Genomic DNA, 18,753 nt, shown 5'->3' with positions numbered 1-18,753 from the left:
TGGGAGGTGAGGCCTGTAGGAAGCAGAGGCTGGGGGCTGGAGAAGGATCGGTCTCCCAGGGCCCCGTGGAGACAGCACGAGTTTGCGTCTGTATGGCTCTTGGGAGGCCAGGTTAGAGCACCCAGTTGCTGTGCGCTTTGAGGGCCCAGCTGTGCCCGGGCTCCCTGACGGGATTTTCAGCCTGGTTCCCAGCCCTCCCGGCTCCCCTCCGGCCCTCAGGACCTCTGAGGTCCTTTCTGGGTCGGCTCAGCCTGCTTCTGTGAGTCCCGTGGGCTGCGGTTATCAGGATGGTCGTGGGACCCTATCCGTTTGCTCGCTGGCACAGGGGGGACCCCCAGCGAGTCGGATCTGTGGACCTCTGGCTCAGGGCGAGGCCCCCAGAGCCAATGCCGCTCTCTGGGATCATCCTAAGCGGTGAGTGCAAACTGTCCAGCCTCCAACCTCCTTCAAAATACTCCCAGCTGCCTGGAACTTTCCTGTACCTGCGATGAGCTACACTGTTTCTGGCACCAAGGCTAATTTAGGAAGAACAAAGATGCTTCTGAGCAGTAGATCTTTAATGTCCTTCAAAATGAAGAGCGAGCTTTGGTGGGGCTCATGGAGGGCATTCTTACAACTTCGACACCTAACTGGAATTGTCAGGGAAAAAGCTGGTGCTGGTCTTGACTTTCCGGAGATGAGAGGGGACTAAGCCACTCTGACAGCTCCTGGCTTTGTCAGCTGTACCTGCACCTGCCTGGGTTTAGGGCCCTGTTGGACCCCAATTCTTATCCTTGTTCCATCACGTGCTATGTCCCCTCGGCTATTTCTGTCACCTGTCTGAGCCTCCGTTTCCTCCCTTGTAAGGTTGGGACCATAACAGACCCTTCATGCGATTTTGGTGAGGACTACATTAGGGTGACTTCTGTTGTCTCGTGTTCACACCTGCATCCTCCGCCTGAGTCCTAGGCCTGGCACACGGGGAGCGGCCAGCCCGTGTTTGTTGAATGACTTACTGAGTGTATGTCAAGGGCCTGGACTCGCCTGGCACTCAGGAAATGTCTGCAGATCGCGTCCTCCTCTCCTCCCCCAGCTTTTCTCACTCCCTACGCCCTTCTTCCCCCCGCCAGAAGCCAGTCCTTGTCCTCTGTCCTCACCCACACCGTATCCCTGGGCCTGCCGGTTACAGCTGTTGCCGCACCGGTGACCACGCATCCGCCTGGCATTTCTGGGAGAGCTTGGGGTCCCCCTTTGTCAGCCCATCAACACCTCCACCTGAGGGTGAAGCGAGGCCTCCCCTGCCACCCTTTCCATCTCTGAATCCCACCGAGGGCGGCCACGAGAAATGGTAGAGTCCCCTGGCTGGGCTCCGGGCCGCAGGCAGGCTGCCCCCGAGTCTGACCGCAGCCCTTTGGGGGCCAGGCGGGCTCAGGATTCCTGTGCCGAATCCAGAATTTGGAGGGCACCTGCTACTTCCTCAACACCCCGAGCTCTGGGAGCCCTGCTCTGGGTTCAGAAACGAGCGCGGTCCCCTGCTGCCGGGCTCCCCATCGAGGGAAGGGCTGCAGGGCCCTCTGGTGAAGGAGGACACGTGTCAAATTGAGATGGACGCCTGTGGCCAGGCAGGCACACGGGGCTCTGCAATCGAGGGGAAAGACCAGGACAGAGGGGATCCAGAGCGGATGTGGCAGAGCAGGTGGCCTGGAGACAGACCGGGGCCGTGGAAATTTTTTTTTCCCCTAAAGAACACGGATCTTTTAAAAAAAAAAACCTGAGTTGCCAGTACTAAGAACTGTGATGTATCTGTGGCATTTTTGGCTTCTTTTGAAAGATCAGGAGGTCTGGAAGCACTAGAGCCCAGCGGGGCTTGCTTCCTTAGGAGGGGCCAGACTGCGGGGCCCCCGGGTACCCTCTTCCCAACCTGCCGGAGGCCTCTGGGACCGGGACATAGCGGGAATGAGGGGGGGGGTAAGCGTGCAGCTCAGTGCTGGCTCCCGAGAGTGCTCGTGGAGGTAAGCCCCTGTCATCGCCCACAGCACTGTGCGGCGGGGCCGCTAGAGCTGACCTAAAGCGGAGAGGGTTTCAGGAAGGACATTCCAGCTGGTACCGGGAGGCCCCCACCGTGACGGCTGGGCTTGCCCGGTGCTTTCCAGCTCAGTGAGCGGCTGTGTTCCCATTGCACGGATGAGGCGAGTGGAGCTCAGAGACGTCAATCAGGTGTGGACAGAACGCACAGCCAGGACGCAGAGCCCGTGTCTTAGGCCACTGGCCCACGTTTCCTCTCACGTGAGTCTCCTGCCACGCTGAGACACGCAGCTGCCATAGGCTGGACGCTTCTGCCCATTTGTTACGTCATCTTGGCAGTGGCCTTGGGAGATAGGCAGTTTCGTGTCCATCTCATGGAGGGGAAAACTGAGGCCCAAAGGGACTGGGTGAGTGAGTGGCTTCTTCGGGATCGAACCCAGAGATCTGGCTCCAAAGCCTGGTCTTTCCCCAACGCTCCTCCCTGTACTGCTTGGTTTCTATCCGTTCTGCTGGGTTCAGGCTGTCGCTGAAACGATCGTGTGTTTCCCACACACGCAAGGAGAGACGGAGGGGACCTGGCAGTGGCTCTCACACGCAAGTTGCAGTTGGTGACCCAGCCTGTCATCTCTGACCCTCAGAGCCTGTAGACAGGCCCTCAGATTCCCTCTGGCCTGTCGAGAGCCTCCTTCCCTGTCGCCACAGCACTGGTGTCTGCGGTGACAGCTGCTAGAGGAGGACTTCTCTCCTCCCTGGCCTGCCCGCCCCCAACCGCAGGCTCCGTGCTGCCCCCCGAGACATCGGTGTCCTAGCCAGGAAGGGAGCTGGCACTGTGTGTGCATGGAACCAGCTTGGATGTGCCACCAGCGTCTGTGGCCTGTCCCGGGGAAAGCCATTAGGCAGCTCAGAGCTGGTGGGGAGACAGGGCAGGCGGGGCCAGCTGTGCCGGCAGGATGTGCCCATTCCTGTCCCTGCCCAAGGCCCTGTGGCAGTGGACTGGGCCTCTCTGCCCACGCCTGGGACCCGGGACGGCCACAAGATGGATACCCTGGGGCTGGCACTTCTTAGCCAGCCTGCGGGGGCCCGTGTGCAGATGCCCTACACTGACTCAGGTCCTTTCTAACTAAGCAAAGGGGATAGAAAGAGGCCCACCTGGCCTTGCTCCTGGCTCACTCCTTAAGGCACATGGGAATCCCACATGAGCCTCAGGAACTTTCCAGGGCTAAATGATGTCAGAAGTGTGGTGGGCTCCAAGCTCTCCAAAGAACCACTGCCTTAGCGCCTCCAAGCACAGGATACAGGAGCTGAGGGAGTCGCGCATTGCCACACGTCCCAGAGGGGTAGGGGGTGCTCCATGGAACTAGATAAAAAACGCAGCATCCTTGGGGCACCTGGATGGCTCGGTCGGTTAAGCTCAGGTCATGATTTCACGGTTTGTGGGTTCGGGCCCCGCGTCAGGCTCCACACTGTGCAAGCCTGCTTGGGATTCTCTCTCTCTCTCCCTCTCTCTACCCCTCTCCTGCTTGTATTCTCTATCAAAATAAACCTTAAAAAATGCATGGTTCTGTGGTCCATTAAGTTTGGGAAACGCGGGGTGGAAAAAAGCGTGGTATTTTTCTTCACTGCAGAACTTGTCAGAGCCTTACAGAGCTAACGTGTTGTGTTGATTCTCTAAGGGTTAGAGACACGGCATTGTTTCCAAGACGACCCAAGCATTTATTCCCTGCCACCCCCCATCGCCGCGCCCCGAATCTTGTGGCCTGCTCAGAGCCTGGGTTCTAGAACCTGCTCAGCCACTGACACCCTGCTTGGCTGTAGGCAAGTCCCTTCCCATCCGTAATGCGAGGGGAGTGGGCAAGAGGCCATGAGAGCCCTCTCAGCTCTAATTCACGCTTGCACTAAGCTTCCTTCACACCTATACCGAGGGGCCTGCCTGCCCGTCTCACGGGGGGGTGAGGGGCTGAAGTGAGATCACTGCTGTCATTGTCCTCACCAACATCATTGCGGCTGACATTTGCTGCCACCTGAGCTAAGCCTTCCTTCCCTCCTTGCAGCCACCCCTTGACGATGCTTTATTGTCCCCAGCATACAGGTGAGGAAACTGAGGCCCAGCCAGGTTCACTAACTTGCCTGAGGTTGCCAGGGAGCCGATGACCCAGAGACTCTGCCTGGAGTCTACCCTCTTAGCCTTGACCCTGGTCTGCCCGAGAGAGAGCGTTGCAAACTGTGAAGGGCTGCTCCGTGGCAGGGGCATTCTTCTATGTAATGTTGCTGTGGTTCATCCAGGGGACGTACGTGGCCTCCTGGCGCGGGGCTCGGGCCCTCCGTTTGCGGGCTTTCCTGTTCTGCCAGAGTGAGGAGGGAAGGGGTCCGGGCCACCTCTTCCTGGTGCGGAGCAGGGCTGAGGGGTCTGGGGGTGCCCAGGGGAGCGACTTCTCCACGGTGAGGGGCGCGGGAGGAGGTCCGAGGCCGCCCACGGGACAGAGCTCAGACGACCGAACCCACGGGTTAGGGTTTCACACTGCCTTGGTATTACAAACCCTTCGTGCCAACGAAATCGTATCTGTAAGAGGAATATACTGGCCTTTGGGCTGAAGGGCATGGGTTTGGGGGGGGGCGGGGGGAGATGGCCTTGGACATCAAGGACTCCTAGGACTCCACAGGCCACCACTGCCCTGGTTTATCTTGGAGGGTGTCTGAGGCCCAGAGGGGGGGACTGACTTGCCAGTGGTCACACGGCGAGTCCTTGGCCACGCTGGGAACGGGAAGTCCAGAGCCGGGCTCCGGGCTCCCGCCTGCACTGGGCTGGGGTGGTGGGGCTCTTGGGTTGCAGGCTGGGCCTCCTTAGGAGCCTGAGGGCAGGGTCTGGGCAGAGCCCTGCTGGGCCCCTCCCTCAGTAGCAGCATCGCCCAGACCGCTCCCCGGGGCACAGCTCGGGCAGCCTGGCTCCCAATGTGTAGGGCTCAGCATCTGCTGTCCACGGGGCACCGTCGGGCCCCGGCCGAGTCTGAGATGGCAGGTGCCACGCTCAGAACTTGGCCTGCACCCAGGTCTGACTTCTTCCCCCCCCCCCCGCCCCCCACTTCCTGGCTGTGTGCATCTAGAATTGGGCACCTCTCTGTGACTCTAACAGGTGTACCACTGGGGGTTCTGCCCGGGGGCGGGGGGCAGCAGGTACGCCAATGCCAGACCCCTTCACTCTCTGCTCCTCAGGGCCTGGCCTGAGCATGGTTCCGCCCTCCCCGAGGGATCTGGAGCTGCCCCGGAAAGGCAGCCTCGCCCTCCCTAGTCACGGTCCCTTGGGGAAATTTCCCGATGGCAAGTGTATGTTGAAACCCGTGGGCAGGATGCCACCCTCCGCTACTGCCCCGTGGAACGAACCTCTGGCAGCTGAGCCCACAAGGGGAAACTTGTTCGGTACGCAGATCCCAGGGCCTCACCCCCCCCAGACCTGATTTAGTAGGTATAAGATGGAGCCTGGGAATCTGTATCCTCAAAACTCAAGGCGTGGTCAGGTTTCTCAACTACCGATCTGTGTGTGGTTCTTTTTTTTCCCCCCCCCTCCCTCTTTCTCATGTTTTTTCCTGTCGTGGGACCCTCCACATGGACTCCTGCATGGAGGTACAGCGTGCAACAGATAAGGGCAGAGCTTCTGGCCGAAGGTAGGACCGGAGCCCTGCCCGCTGATTCTTTGATCAGCTATGGCAGCCTCTGGAGTGACCTGAGGAACCCTCAAGGGTTCCATGGAACACAGTTTGACAACTACTGCTTATTCCAATTCCTTCCTCTGTTGGGTAGAAAAACTGAGCCCCAAAGAGCTAGCCTGCATGGGGCTGGGCTAGTGAGGCTTTCTTAAGTTCTCTGAAGCTTCCTATTGATATTGTCCCTGGGGGAGACCATACAGCACAATTACTGATGACATAGGCTCTGGAGTCAGACCAGTGCTGGAGTTGAAACCCGGTTCTGCCTCTTCCTGGCTGTGTGACTTTGGGCAGAAACTTGACCTCTCTGTGTCTTGGTTTGTTCATCTATAAAATGGGGATAATAACAGTATTTATCCTGGAGGGTTACTGGGAAGATTAGATAAGTGAATATTTGCACAGACTTTGAGGCACGTGAGACCGGGCTGGCCCCGAGTTCTGACACACGTGTCCTTAGAACGTGTGCTCCCCCGGGGTGACTTTGGGGCTTCTGTCCCCAGCACTTAGGCTTGGGCAGCCTAATCGCTGTGCTGGCCACAGCAGGGAGTATGTTTCTCCTTCGAATCTAGAAAGAATGGCATCACGGCTGGTGGATGCTCTGGGCAAACAGGTCCAAGCCTCCCTGTTCTGAGGCGGGGAAGCCTGGGTTCTCTCACAAAGCAGCACTGGAACTACATCTGGGCTCTGAGGAGCGGGTACACAGCTGGAGGGATAGCAGGTCCACACAGCCTGATGAGCAGGTTTTATCCCCAGGGACAAGTTTTGCTTGCGTCCTCTTTGCGCTCAAGATGTATATCAAGCCGCCTCCACGCTTTTTTCCTACCCCCGATGGAACTTAAATCCACTCAAATCATGGGGGAATGCGGGCCACGTGGGGCCAGTGCTTTCCAGGCTCCAAAACTCATTCAGCGCTCATTTCTGAGCCTGTGAGGAGGGGAGAGGAGAGGACCCCGAGGCTCACGGGTGAGACAACTCACTTGAAATCAGATGCAGGGGCCAGAGCTGGAGCGATGATCCAGGCACGGCCTGGCCCCGCTGGGGAGGGGGAGGGGCTGCAAGGGTCCTCCAGATGGAGCACGGGGTGCAATTTCATAGATTATCTTGTTTTGGTGCAATTAACTGCTATTGACTGGTAACCCGTTAAGAAAGCGGTCAGCCAAAACCTGAAACTCAGTAATGCAGACGAGCAGTCCGCCAGTATGTCCTGGGGCCTCGGATTCAGAAGGGCGACTGCTGCGAGCAGCCCCACAAGGTCGCCAGGCCTTCCTGGGGACGGGCTGGGCACTGGGAGGTCCTGCCACGTTCAGGAAGACCGGGGCAAGATTTGCAGTTACTGCTGTTCATGTTCTGATGGATTGTTTGCTGGGGACGGTGGTCAGAGCCCTTAAGAGTACACACAGGGGTTGCGTATTTGCGTAGGTTTTCAGTAACTGGGCTTCACGACACCAGGTGGCGGTGGTTCTGGGACGAACTGTCCACACCCTGGCTGCCAGCAAGATCTACACCCGCCGTTGGCCTGTACCGTGACACTTCACTAGCAATGCACTGATTTTTATGTTCAAACGCTTCTAACATACAGTCCAGATCAAAACTCCTACGTTATCTTCACGTTTATAGGGCATTCTTTCATAACATAAACTTATGAACCCTTTTCTAAGACAAAGCTGTGATTGTATGTATTCCCTCCTGATACTTTATTATCGCCAAGTTCTTTTCCTACTCGACAGTGGGAACAGGTGGGAGGTGTGGGCCTATGGCAGTGTTTGCCCCACCTAGTGGGGTGTGAATGGAAAAAACTTCAGAGCCGTTTGTTGGGAGCAGATGGGCTGGGGGTGGGGTGTCTGTGAGGCCCGTGTTGTGAGAATGCAGGTTTTGGGTGAGAGGCCCTGTAGATATTTTAAAACTCACGGTCAAAGGGCTGGTGACCTCGTATGTTGCAGCCACGTGGCACTGGGATTCCCCACTGGGCATGGGTGTGGGTGGCTCCTGGGCCCGGGCTGTGGCCAGGATGGGAGACGCCACCTCACGTCGGGGGCGGAGCTAACCCTGAGACTGCGGCAGCTCTGTGCAGCAAGGGGTCCTGCAGCAGGGCAAATGGGGGCACGCCTCTGGCCCGGATGGAGCACCAGTGCGGGACAACAGCTTGTATCTAGTCTGCCTGCCCCACTTCCTCCCAGGGGTGGGTCTCCCTGACCTGGGGGTAAAAGGCTGCCGGAATGGATAGAGCAGATGCAGTCCCGCCAGCAAGGAAGTGCTAGGCTGTGCCACAGACTCCTGGTGGGCAAGGTGAGCTGCCAACCAGGCCCAGCCCCTCACTGCCCAGAAGGTAGAGTGGTCAAGGCACTATGGACTCCCTAGGTTTGAAATCCAGCTCTATTCTTTACTAGCTCCTTGACCCTGGATGATTTACTTAACCTCAGTTTTCTCATCAAAAATGTAGTTATCTCATCAGTTATGGGAGGGTTAACTGAGTTAATGCATGTAAAATGTGCAGCATAGACCATGGCTCGTGGTAAGTGCTTAATAATTGTTAGATATTATTATTACATTATTAGGTTGTATCTGTTGGAGCCTGCCAGCATGGGTGGGAGAGCACGTGGAGGGGCCACTGAGTACAGCTGTGCAGGTTGTGCACTGTACAACTCAGGGCACCATTTCCACAGTAGTGCCTTCTGGAGTAGCGCAGTATGCAACCTGTGGGGCTGTACACTGGCCCTAGATGCCCTGGGCATCCCGACTTCAATTTCTAATAGGTACCACTTGAAGTCGGACCATTTGGGGGCAAGGTCTCAGAGAAGATTAAAAAAGGAGGTAGTGTGGCTTTTGAGTCGAGCTACAAAGCTTCGAACGAGGTATGGCTCAGCCCTTGAAAAGGTTACAGGACTAGAGGAGCGATAGTTAGAATCTTGGCCAGGTCACTCCTCTCTGGGCCAAAGCTCTTCCCATCAGTCCAGGGCGGGTAGGGTGGGGTGGTGGAGTTAGTTTCGGGATGACAGAAAGGCTTTCCCCTCGTATGCCAAAGTCTGACTGATCGGCAGGGGCTGTCTGAGGCTTTGTAAAGTGAAGAAATCAGAGGCCACTTTGGGCTGGGTGGGAGGGGCTCTTTGATTGATTAGTGATGTCTGCATGAGGCCAGAGAGCGGGGAGCAGTGGCATGTAAGTTTGGGCTTCTCACCCTCCTCAGCCCAGTGGTTCTCCATGCTGACTGCACCTTAGAATGCACCAGAGAAGGCTTAACCACGCTCTGATTCAGGGATGTGGCCTGGCATCGGTTAACGGTTTTCACAAGCTCTGCAGGGGATTCTAACGTGTGGCCAGGTTGAGAACTGCCGGGGTGGACGTCCCTAAGTTCCCTGAAGTCCTGAGCTGTACGACTTCTCGGCATGGTTCATAGATCATGGAACTTTGAGCTTTCTTCCAGCAGAAATGACAGGGGCTTCCATCAGTTTGACTGCTGGAGAGGATTTGTCTTTAAGTTGGGAGATAGAGGCTGAAGGCCCTGGCTGCAATCGGGGGTTGGGGTATCCAGGGTGACCTCTTCTTGGGCAACATTGTGGAGTTTCACTGGGAAGAGGCCCAGGCTTTGCATCGGAGGGATCTCCTGGGACTCGAAAAAGCCTGGCCCACACTGGCTTGATCAGGAAAGTCCTGTGACTCCATTGATTTCTCTTTTAAGCTCCTCTCCTGTCCCCAGGGTAGGTGGGACGTTGGGACGATGCAGAGGCCCACTGAGGTCTGCAGGAAGTAACGTGCCCCAAACTCACAGGCCCATTTCTGGGCCTTTGGAAGGATGGCCGGGGAGAGAAGGAAGCAGAGGAAAGCTGACCGGGGCCGCTGAACTGGAGAACTCAGGGCCAGGGTGCCAGGCTTAGAGGTGGCGCAATAGGACCACAGGCAGCCCTGGATGCTGACAGCTCCCCCAAATTACAGTCAGGGCGGCCAAGGTGAGATGTTTCTGGGAGGCCACCCTGGCCTCAGCCCCACCACGGGCCCAGAATTCAGCCAGAATTCAGCCAGCTTTCCTCGGCCCCTCCGGACCAAGCCCTGGAATTTCAAGGAGCAGGCCATGCAGGGGCTTTGCCCCCCGCCCGGAGCAAGATAGAAGCACTCAAATAACATAGAGTTCAATAATATTTTAAAATAAGCTTTATTTAGATTTTTTTTTATATTTTATATTTGCATCCATGCCTTCGAGAAACCTTCCCCATGGGAAAAGTTATTTTCAACTAATTTACCCATAACTCATTCGCTATTTGACGTAGTTCTCTTAAATAAATCATCCTTAGTAACTCTTAGATTTATCTCCTAATTTACAAAAACTGAAATGAAAAGGAACTACTAAATCATTACCAGGAGTGGTTGCAATCTTATGTTCTCATAAGTAAAGGGCAAACAATAAAAATCAACCGAAAGGAAACAAAAAATCATGGGGGAGAAAAGTATTTTCTAAAGTCTCTCTCCGTAGAGAAAGATGTCAGCTCCGGCCGCTCTCCCTCACCGCCAGGCTCGGTTAAACAGCTTAGCCGAAGGAGGCCAGAAAGATCCTTATTAGGTACCCTGCCTGCTCTTGCCCAGCAACCGCCTCCCCCCACCCCCGGCCCCCACTGAGTCAGAAGGAAAGGGAACAGCCTTCTGGTGCTTTTTCGTTTGCTTTAGAGACTTTGGACAAAATATCCTATCTTTCTGATAGAGATTCTCCAGCACTTTCAAATCTCCTTTCTTTGTAAGAGCTGAAAAATGTTACAGTTAGCAGAAAGCGCCACTACGGTTGTGCAGAGGGTGCGGGTCATCGAGCTGTGTTAGTTAAGGTGAAGCGGGGGGAGAGGGGGGATCCACAGGTCAACAAAACAAAAGGTTTAAGCTAGTTTTAGGCCTTAGGAGGCCCTGGCTTAGAAGCTCACGAGTTCTCCATCACCTGGCGTTATAATGCACACGGTTCCTTTGCTGGTGAAGCCTCACTGGGGCCAATGTTGCTCCCCAAATGGGCAGATTTCCTGCCAGCCCTTCTCTCCTGGGGTGAGGGAGCTCAGGCTGTTGTGACAAGTTGGGAGGACAGGGCCCAAGGGATCCCGGGAGATTCTATTAAGTGTGGCTGGAGGAACCAACCAGAATGGGGAGGGCAGAGAGGTTCTGGTGCTGGACATTGTGTCCCCAGCAGCCCTCCCCTTGAGGTGGGTGCCTCCCCCAAGGACACCTGCCTGGCCAACATGCAGAATGACCCAAGGATGAGAAAGACACAGCTGCAGGGAAGAACCTATGGCCTCTCGAGGCCCCTCGTGGCACCGACTCGGGCCGAGGGTCCCTGTGGCCATACCCTGTGGTCATGTGATTGGCTGTCTCACTCTGAACTCGACCGCTCTCAAAAGACAGACCCAAGAGAAGGTGACCATCACAGCTGGCCCTCTGCTCACTGAGGTCAGTTTTCCTTATTTCAGATAAATAGATATTTAGAAAGGGGGAAGAGCTATGGGTGGGAAGGAAGGTGGAGTGCACTTCCATGCAGGGGCAGAAGAATGGGGGAGAAAGAGAAGAAAGAACGGAAAAAAGCAAGCTTTGAAATCCAATGGTCCTTGGGTTCTGGCCACCCTAAAGTCTACCTTGCACAGTTTGGCAGCAGCATGATAATAGAACAGACAAGTCAACAAAACACCCGCCTCCCGCCCACCCCATGGAAAAATATACATTCCAATATTTATGTAATAATTTAGATAGAATAAGTCTTCTGCGTTTGTGCAAATAAATTAAACGGAACAATTGTCTTTTTTTTTTTTTTTTCCATAAAGAAAGAAACGGCAACGCAATTTAAAAACTGGCAGGCCGTTAAAAAGAGCCCGTTTGACCTCCGGCACGCCGAGCCAAGGTAAGCCGCCCCCCCCCCCCCCCGCCCCCAATCCCCTGGCCGGGCTCGCGGGTCTTGGCGAGGAGCCGACCTTACCCGACCACTTGGGCAGCCTGCGGATTAAAGTGACTCGGCGCCCCGGGGACAGGGTCTGGTCCCACGCGTTCACCCCGGGGGGGGGGGGGGGTGGGGGGGTGGGGTGGGGGAACGGGACATCAAAAACAGACCACATCCTTGGGCAGACGGGCTCCAGGAATAGCAGTTTGGACAAGGGACATTTACAAGCACGGAGTGCACAATAGTTTTGTTATTTACAAATACACAGCAGTCCTTCAAGTTTTCAAGTTTCATAAAAAAGGAGGAGGGGAGGGGAAGGGGGGGAGGGTGAGAAAAAAAAAAAACCCAACGAACCGAACAAAAAAGAAAAAAAAAACACGGAAAGAAACAGAAACAAACCCAGATTAACAACACGACTGTATCGCTCCGAGGACGACAGAGAGTTGACAGAGTCACACACGGTTGGAGTATGTACATCAATTACAGAGGTGGCGCCGCAGGGGGCGGGGCCCGCGCTCGGCCACGCCCAGCACCCACGTGCGCGGGAGCTCGCGCCCGCACACGCCCCGCCACGCACGCCCTGCCGCGCCCCCCCACCCCCGCGCTCGCACGCACGTCCACACGCACAGACACGCCTGCGCGCGGCAGGCGCAGGGAGGCGGGTATCACCAGTCCGCGTCCTCCTCTATGTAATAATCAGGGGCGGTACCATCAAAGAGGCCGGGGTCGAGGGACTTCCGCTGCTTCCCTCTGGCGAAGACGCGCGAGATGGAGCCGAATCCCATCTTCTCTTTCTTCTTTTTCCGTTTTTGGTCTTCAAGATCCTCTAGTGACTGAGGAGTCGGGCGGGCGGCGGGGGTAGAAGGAGAAGAACAAAGCCACCTGAGCTGGGTGCGGGGGGGGGGGGGAAGGGGACAGGGGACGGGCAGGCGGCGGGGGCCACGGGTGGGTGAAATGCCAGGGTCTGCCCCTCCTCGCTGGCGGAGCCCACTTGGGCCAGTTGCGGAAGCTCTCTGGGACCACGGCGGGACCCACCCAAGGCCGCTGTGAGGGTGGCAGCGAGGACCACCGTATTACAGCAGTGCCGGGTTACAATAACCCTTTAAATGATCGCTGACTGCAGCTCTACAGCTGTCAGTTTGCCCACACCCTTGGGGTGCTTCCTGAGGGCCTGCAGGAGCGCGTCTGCGCACTTGGCTCCCGCTGGGCCCCAGGCCTCGTCTGCGGGGACACTGCGGCAGGGGTACAGGTTGCCTGTAAAAACAAAGTCCCCATGGGAAAGGAGCCCCAGGGGAGCCCGGAAAATGGGGAAGGGGGCGACCTGAGCTTCGTGCCAGCCACGAGCAAGGGCTCTGGACCTTAAGGCCTTGGCCAAGAGGCTGGACTAGAGCGGGGAGGCTGGAGCTTGAGTTCTCGTCCTAACTAGGTCACTACCCATGGACTCTTGGAGCGCCCCTTGCCTCTCTCTGAGCCCAGTTTCCTCAGCTGTGATGTGGAGACCACAGTGATGTCGGGGATAGCCTCCTGTGCGGGCTAATGGGCCAGAGGGTGGTGTCTATAGGAGGGCTTTACAAACCGTCGAGTGCCTTACACAAAGACATGGAGTGTCATTGGGCAAAAGGTGGAGGTTAGACTAATGGTGCCCAAAACACATCAGAAGTACCTGAATTCCAGGACCCATCCCATACCTGGGGGCTCAGATCCTTCAGGCTTAAAGGCCCCCGGAATCTGCATTTGCAAAGTCTTTCCTGGTGGACTCTGATGGAGATGTGCCGTGCACAGACCAGCATCTGGGAACCCCAGGACTAGAGAGTCTGTCTCAGAGACCCCTCTCGACTCTCAGTTCAGGTTTTCCTGCCTGCGGTCCCCTCCTCACTGCTGACAGGGTACTGAAAGAACAGTTTCTTGCCGCAAGGGACCCAGTGAGCCTCTGGCCTGGGTCATCAACCACTGGCTGCCAGGAGCCACTCACCAGGGCAGTGGGACGGAGGATGTATGATGCACTTAGTGGGTCCACGGACTGGAAAGAGGATAGGGGAGGGCAGACGAGGCACTGAGCCTGGCTCAGACGCCAAACCTGGATTGACTGAAGCAGTGGCTTAACTCTTCTCTGCCTTGGGTGTCCAAGAATGGAAGTGGGGATGCCGAGGGCCCAGGGGAACAAGGGGTGGGGGGAGTGGGCCCAAATGGCCAGGGGAGGCACACCTACCTGTACAATAGGGTTGTGCAGGTTCTTCTGAACTGGGCCGGGACTGTCGCCCTGCAGCCAAAAAGAGGGAGAAGATGAAACAGATGCGAGACACATGGGAGCAGAGGTGGCCCGTGGAGCATGGGGCCTTCTGTGGAAGGAAGCCCTCTCTTAGGGACCACCCTGCCTCTGTGCTGGGGAACCCACCCCCGCCTGCCCTGAAGCAGACACTCCCAGATGGCTCAGCAATGGCACCTGGGGTTCAAGACGCTGCCTGGTCCAGAGGTCCTGGGGTGCTCTTGCCTACTCAGGTCTCTCAATGACCCCCTTCCCCCACCCAACACCCGCTGATCAACAGATCAACTGAAGGCTTCTAAGTTCCTGTCCCAAATGGTCCATCGAGTTGGGACTGGAGGTTGGTTATACTTGGGATTTTTCGTAAAGAAATATGGTTTTAAAGACAACACAAAAAAATTTCAGGACAGGAAGACACGGGAGACCATGTAGCTTCTAATTCCCCCCCACAATTCAATGCATTTCTTATTTTCTGGAGGTGCAGGCAGGGCTCATTAGCCTGATTTACAGATACAAAGAGGCTCTGGACAATCCAACGTGATGGAACTAATTGTAAGCGGAACAGGAACAGATCTGGGACTGTTTCTTCCTGGTCCAGTGCTTCCTTCCGTGGGCACGCAAAGGTGGCTGTACACAAAGCCTTCGCTACAGCCCAGACTCTGGCTGCCCTGCCTGGGGGGCAAACGGATCCCTGGGATCACAAGTCATTAGTGGGGGGGGGGGGCCCTCTGATGGTGGTTTCCAGAATTGCAGGCAAAATATCAATGAAAAAAACAAAGTATGTCATTTGGGCCAAAGTCCACCAATCTTCAACTTCCCTGCACTTGGTCCCCACCTCTGCTCTAAATTAGTGGCCACAGAGTAAGAGGATGGGGAAGTCCTTAGTCTGGGCTGGGCTGTTCTTGCTGGTACCAGGTCCAAGGCCCGAGAACAGAGGGTTACCTGGTGCTTTTTCTAGGCTCTTCTTGGCTTACCTGTGTGCACATCTGTTGAAATGGGGGATGAACGTGGCTGAGGGTGGGCGGGAATGGAACAAATGCTAGTTTAGTCTTTAGTCCCAGCCCAAGGTTTGCAAACAGAAACTAATCTGGCGGGCCACTGAGATAGGTCTACTTTAATGGGGAAGAGAATGAAGCCAGTGCCCACTGAAATAGCTGTGTGCAGACAACTGGCTTATCAAAGCACCCATTTGCTGGCAGCAGGGCCCCTGTGATCTCGGAAATAAATATGCTGGACTGCCACCTGTAGCAGCCGGTATGTGTCAAGGCCAAGTTGAGCAAAAGGCTAGGCCAAATGCAATTCAAGAGGTCTTTAGAGAACCCGTGCTGAGAATGGGCTTTCCTACGGGATTTTGGCTATCAGAGCCCCCTTGGGCCCACCACAAGAAGACAAAATATGGCCCCTGGGAAGGTCTTCTCATTTGGGGTGTGCATGGCTACTCTTAAGTCTCTGGCCCATGCTCGAAGAATGAGGGGACCCTTGGCTGTTGAGTACAGCCCAACAGTGGTCCCGCAGAACCAGAGGACAGATGTCAGAGGCCCTCTAGTGGCCCTCGTTCTGTCATTCAAGACCACCTCTGTCACGGGGTTCTGTCGTGGGAACTAGAGAAGAACAGATTGCTTCCTTAAAGCCCCAGTTAACAAAGAATCCCAGCCTTGAGTGGGATTCAGGCCCGAAGTGACCTTCTTGGCATCCGGCCTGGGCTGAATGAAGCCCTGGGCCAGCGATCCCCACGGTCCGTGTTGCCAGGTGAAGGCAACTATTTTAATTTCAGGCTTAGCTACTTTTATCAGTAGTCTTTAGCTACTCCCCATTGTTCTCGTAGACTGGACAAGAGTTTCCAGTACGATCATTCATAGATAGAAAAGTTACTGATTTTTAGACGCTGATTTTCAACCAGTCCCGTTAATGTACTTGGTCATTATCGGTTCTAATAGCTTTAGAGGTTATTCTCTTGAGTTTCCAGGTTAGGAAAGCAGATCAGTGGCAAGTGATGGTTATTTTGTCTTTCTTTCCTACCGTATTAACCTCATTCCTCCTATCAGTCTCACTGGTTAATAAAACATTAAGTGAATTTTTGAGAAAGCTTTCTCATGCACTTGAACGCCTAACTCTACTGCGTCTCTGCCTTCACGGCAGGGGGGCCGCCCTCCGTAGTATCAACCATGTGACAGAACAAAACTGTAGCGTGGCCTCCACACCCCGGATCCAGTGTCTCCCGTTCGACCCTCCGTATGGTGTCGTCCTGTCCTCAGATGCCTGACCCACCTTCGTCCCCTTCTCGGGAGCCCGACTGTCTGCTCTGCCAGTCACCAAGAGTGAGGTGGCCGGGGACCCGCACCTTTTGGTAGCTGGTGCCCAGTATGCCATCAAAGAGCATGTGATTAAGCAAAAGAAAAAAAACAACAACCCGAGAACAAATTCGTGGGACACCTCTCCAGAAGTAGCATTTGCCCAGACTCCTGGAAATTAAAAAACAAAACAAAACCTGGCTTATCCCAGGATGAAGGACTGAGAGCTGGCTCTCCACGGAAGTGAAGGGTGCTGGTAAGGCCCCGAAGGAACCTCTGAGAGGAGAGGCCCGCAGTCCTAGACCAGAGGTAATCCAGGCTGCACGGACCCTGAGCCGACCCAGGCCCGCCTTCCTCTGGGTTTTTCTGGCCCTCCCGGACACAAGGAGCAAACAGGCCTCATTCCTTTCTCCCCACATCCATCTCTTCTTGCAAAAGGAGAGAACAGAACAGGAAATGCCTTCGCCAGAGTGCTCCCTGGGTGGACGAGAGGAAACAGCGGGTACGTCTTCACCCCTCCACCCCGCCCCTGCGGTTTCCAGGCAAGGGCCCGGGGCCCAGGCCCTGCTGCTGCTGGCCTTACGTTGCAGAGGGAGTGCGTCCGGTGCCGAGGGGAGTTGATGTCGCTTGGCGTGGACGACCGGTCGCCTTCGGCGGCAGATGCGTCGGAGATGACAGAGGGCTGCCGCGAGTGGCAGGGGCTCACCCTGACCGCTGGAAAGCAGGGACAGCTGGTGAGTGAGGGGTGGAGAGCATGTCCTCGCCTGTGCCGCCTGCAGTGGCGCCCCTGTGCTCCCGTTACGCAGGTGAGAATGCCGAGGCATAGAGAAGAGACTGTCTAGCCCTTTGCCCTCCGCTCCCCAGACCCACACACAGCCAAACGGCAGCTCCTGGGAAGGTCCCGCATGGCCTCTGGATCCGAGTTGGCCCTCTCCTAACCGCAGTGAAGGAGAAGAGGCCCGAGTTTCCAGGGACCTTGATGACTGTCCTCACCATGCTCTCACCAGCTGGACGTTCCCTAGACCTGGCTCAATCCTAACTGCTGGTCAACACCAGCTTTCCAAGTGAGAAGCCTAGCGGCCACCACTGGGTCCCCTCTTTCCCCTACACCCAGCACCCAGTCATCAGCACCTTCAAACACAACCCCCAATCCATCCACTTTTTTTTTTTTTTAACTTTTAACATTAATTCATTTTTGAGACAGAGACAGACCATGAGCAGGGTAGAGACAGAGAGAGAGAGAGAGAGGGAGACCCAGAGTCTGAAGCAGGCTGCAGGATCCGAGCTGTGAGCACAGAGCCCGACGCGGGACTCGAACTCACAAACTCTGAGATCCTGACCTCAGCCAAAGTCGGACGCTCAACCGACTGAGCCACCCAGGCGCCCCAAATCCATCCACTTCTCTCCAACACCACCCCCAAATCCGTCCACTATTCTCCAACCCCACTGTCATTACCCAAGCCGAAGCCACTGCCGTCTCTCACCCGGAAGACCGTGCGGCCTCCCAGCCTCCAATGAACGGGAGTCCTTGCTGACTCCATTCCTCACGCTGCAGCAGAGCCGGGCATCTGGTCACCCTTGGGTGGGGGGGGGGGGGACCCCCAAGGCCCAAAGGGATGTGGCCCCGGCCACCCTACCAGCCTTGGCTCACATCACACTGGCTTTCTGACAGTGCCTGACACAGGCCATCTCCCTCCTGCCTCCATCTTGGCTGGTCCCGCTGCTCCACCGGGAGGAGTTATCACCGTTCACGTCTCTCCGCCTGTCCTGAGAGAGGCCTCCCCCAACTGTCCGCTCTCCCCACGCTTTTCCCCCACCAAAGAGCCTGTCTTCCGCCGATTTCACTCCCTGTTGAACGAGACGGACTGAGGGCCTCCTGTACGCAGGCAGCATGGGAGCAGGGAGCGGACTGGGCTGCATCACGACAAAGATCGTCCTTCCTGCCAGGGGCCATACGGTTCGATGTGGGGGGCTGGCGGGGGAGAGGGGTGCACAGCGGGCTTTGCGGTCAGGGACTTGGGTACCCAGCTGGGCGACGGCAGCACCTGCGGGCTCTAAAGGCCAGCGGCCAACCCCCAACTTGCACGCGTCGCCCAGAGGCAGCCACTCAACACAGGGACAGAGAACAGAGCCAGGCGGGCCGCGGACGGGCGGAGGGGTTTGGGGCTTGTACCACGGCCAGTGGGTACAGACGCTGCCCGGAGGCCGCACCCTTCCTCCCACCAGTGCCCGGAGGGAACACGTGTGACGTTTACTTGTGGCCCTCCCATGCACCCCGTGACTGTGAGGCCCTGCGGTCTCCCCTGCCAAAGGATCCCATGAGACCCAGGCTGGAGAATCCGTGTTCCCGCTCCCTGGACACAGTCATTGGTCCAGGGGGTGGGCACGTGATCCAGGCTGGCCAATCAGAGTCCTTCTTCGGGATTTACCATACGCCCAGAGAAAGCGCTTAGTTTTTCTTTCTCCTGACTTTTGCACTTAAAGACCTTAAAAGCCTGAAACTCCCGGAGACCGTTTTGCTGCTCTGTGGAAAGAGAGGGCCTAAAGATGAGGCCGAATGGAGGCAGGTGGAGCGGAGAGGCGGGGGGGGGGGGGGGGGGG

At 56.3% G+C, this 18,753-nt stretch overlaps 1 protein-coding gene across 5 annotated transcripts in view; it reads right to left on the bottom strand.

Moving 5' to 3' along the window:
- KAZN (kazrin, periplakin interacting protein) overlaps nucleotides 1–18,753 on the bottom strand; it is a 465,989-nt gene that overhangs the window by 39,192 nt on the left and 408,044 nt on the right. For 4 of the 5 annotated variants that reach the window (XM_040455652.1, XM_040455645.1, XM_040455640.1 and 1 more), the window contains 3 exons: nucleotides 16,736–16,866; nucleotides 13,808–13,858; nucleotides 12,308–12,431 (listed from right to left, as the gene is read on the bottom strand). In XM_040455652.1, coding sequence (XP_040311586.1) covers nucleotides 12,308–12,431; nucleotides 13,808–13,858; nucleotides 16,736–16,866 — 306 coding nt within the window. Of the gene's footprint in view, nucleotides 1–12,307; nucleotides 12,432–13,807; nucleotides 13,859–16,735; nucleotides 16,867–18,753 lie in introns of those variants that run through there. The other variant, XM_040455662.1, reaches the window with a different exon arrangement.

The sequence above is a fragment of the Herpailurus yagouaroundi genome, unplaced genomic scaffold, assembly GCF_014898765.1.
Source record: "Herpailurus yagouaroundi ecotype Mexico unplaced genomic scaffold, PumYag 77, whole genome shotgun sequence".
In the NCBI taxonomy this organism is placed as follows: domain Eukaryota; kingdom Metazoa; phylum Chordata; class Mammalia; order Carnivora; family Felidae; genus Herpailurus; species Herpailurus yagouaroundi.
This window is presented reverse-complemented; position numbering and strand designations above follow the sequence as displayed.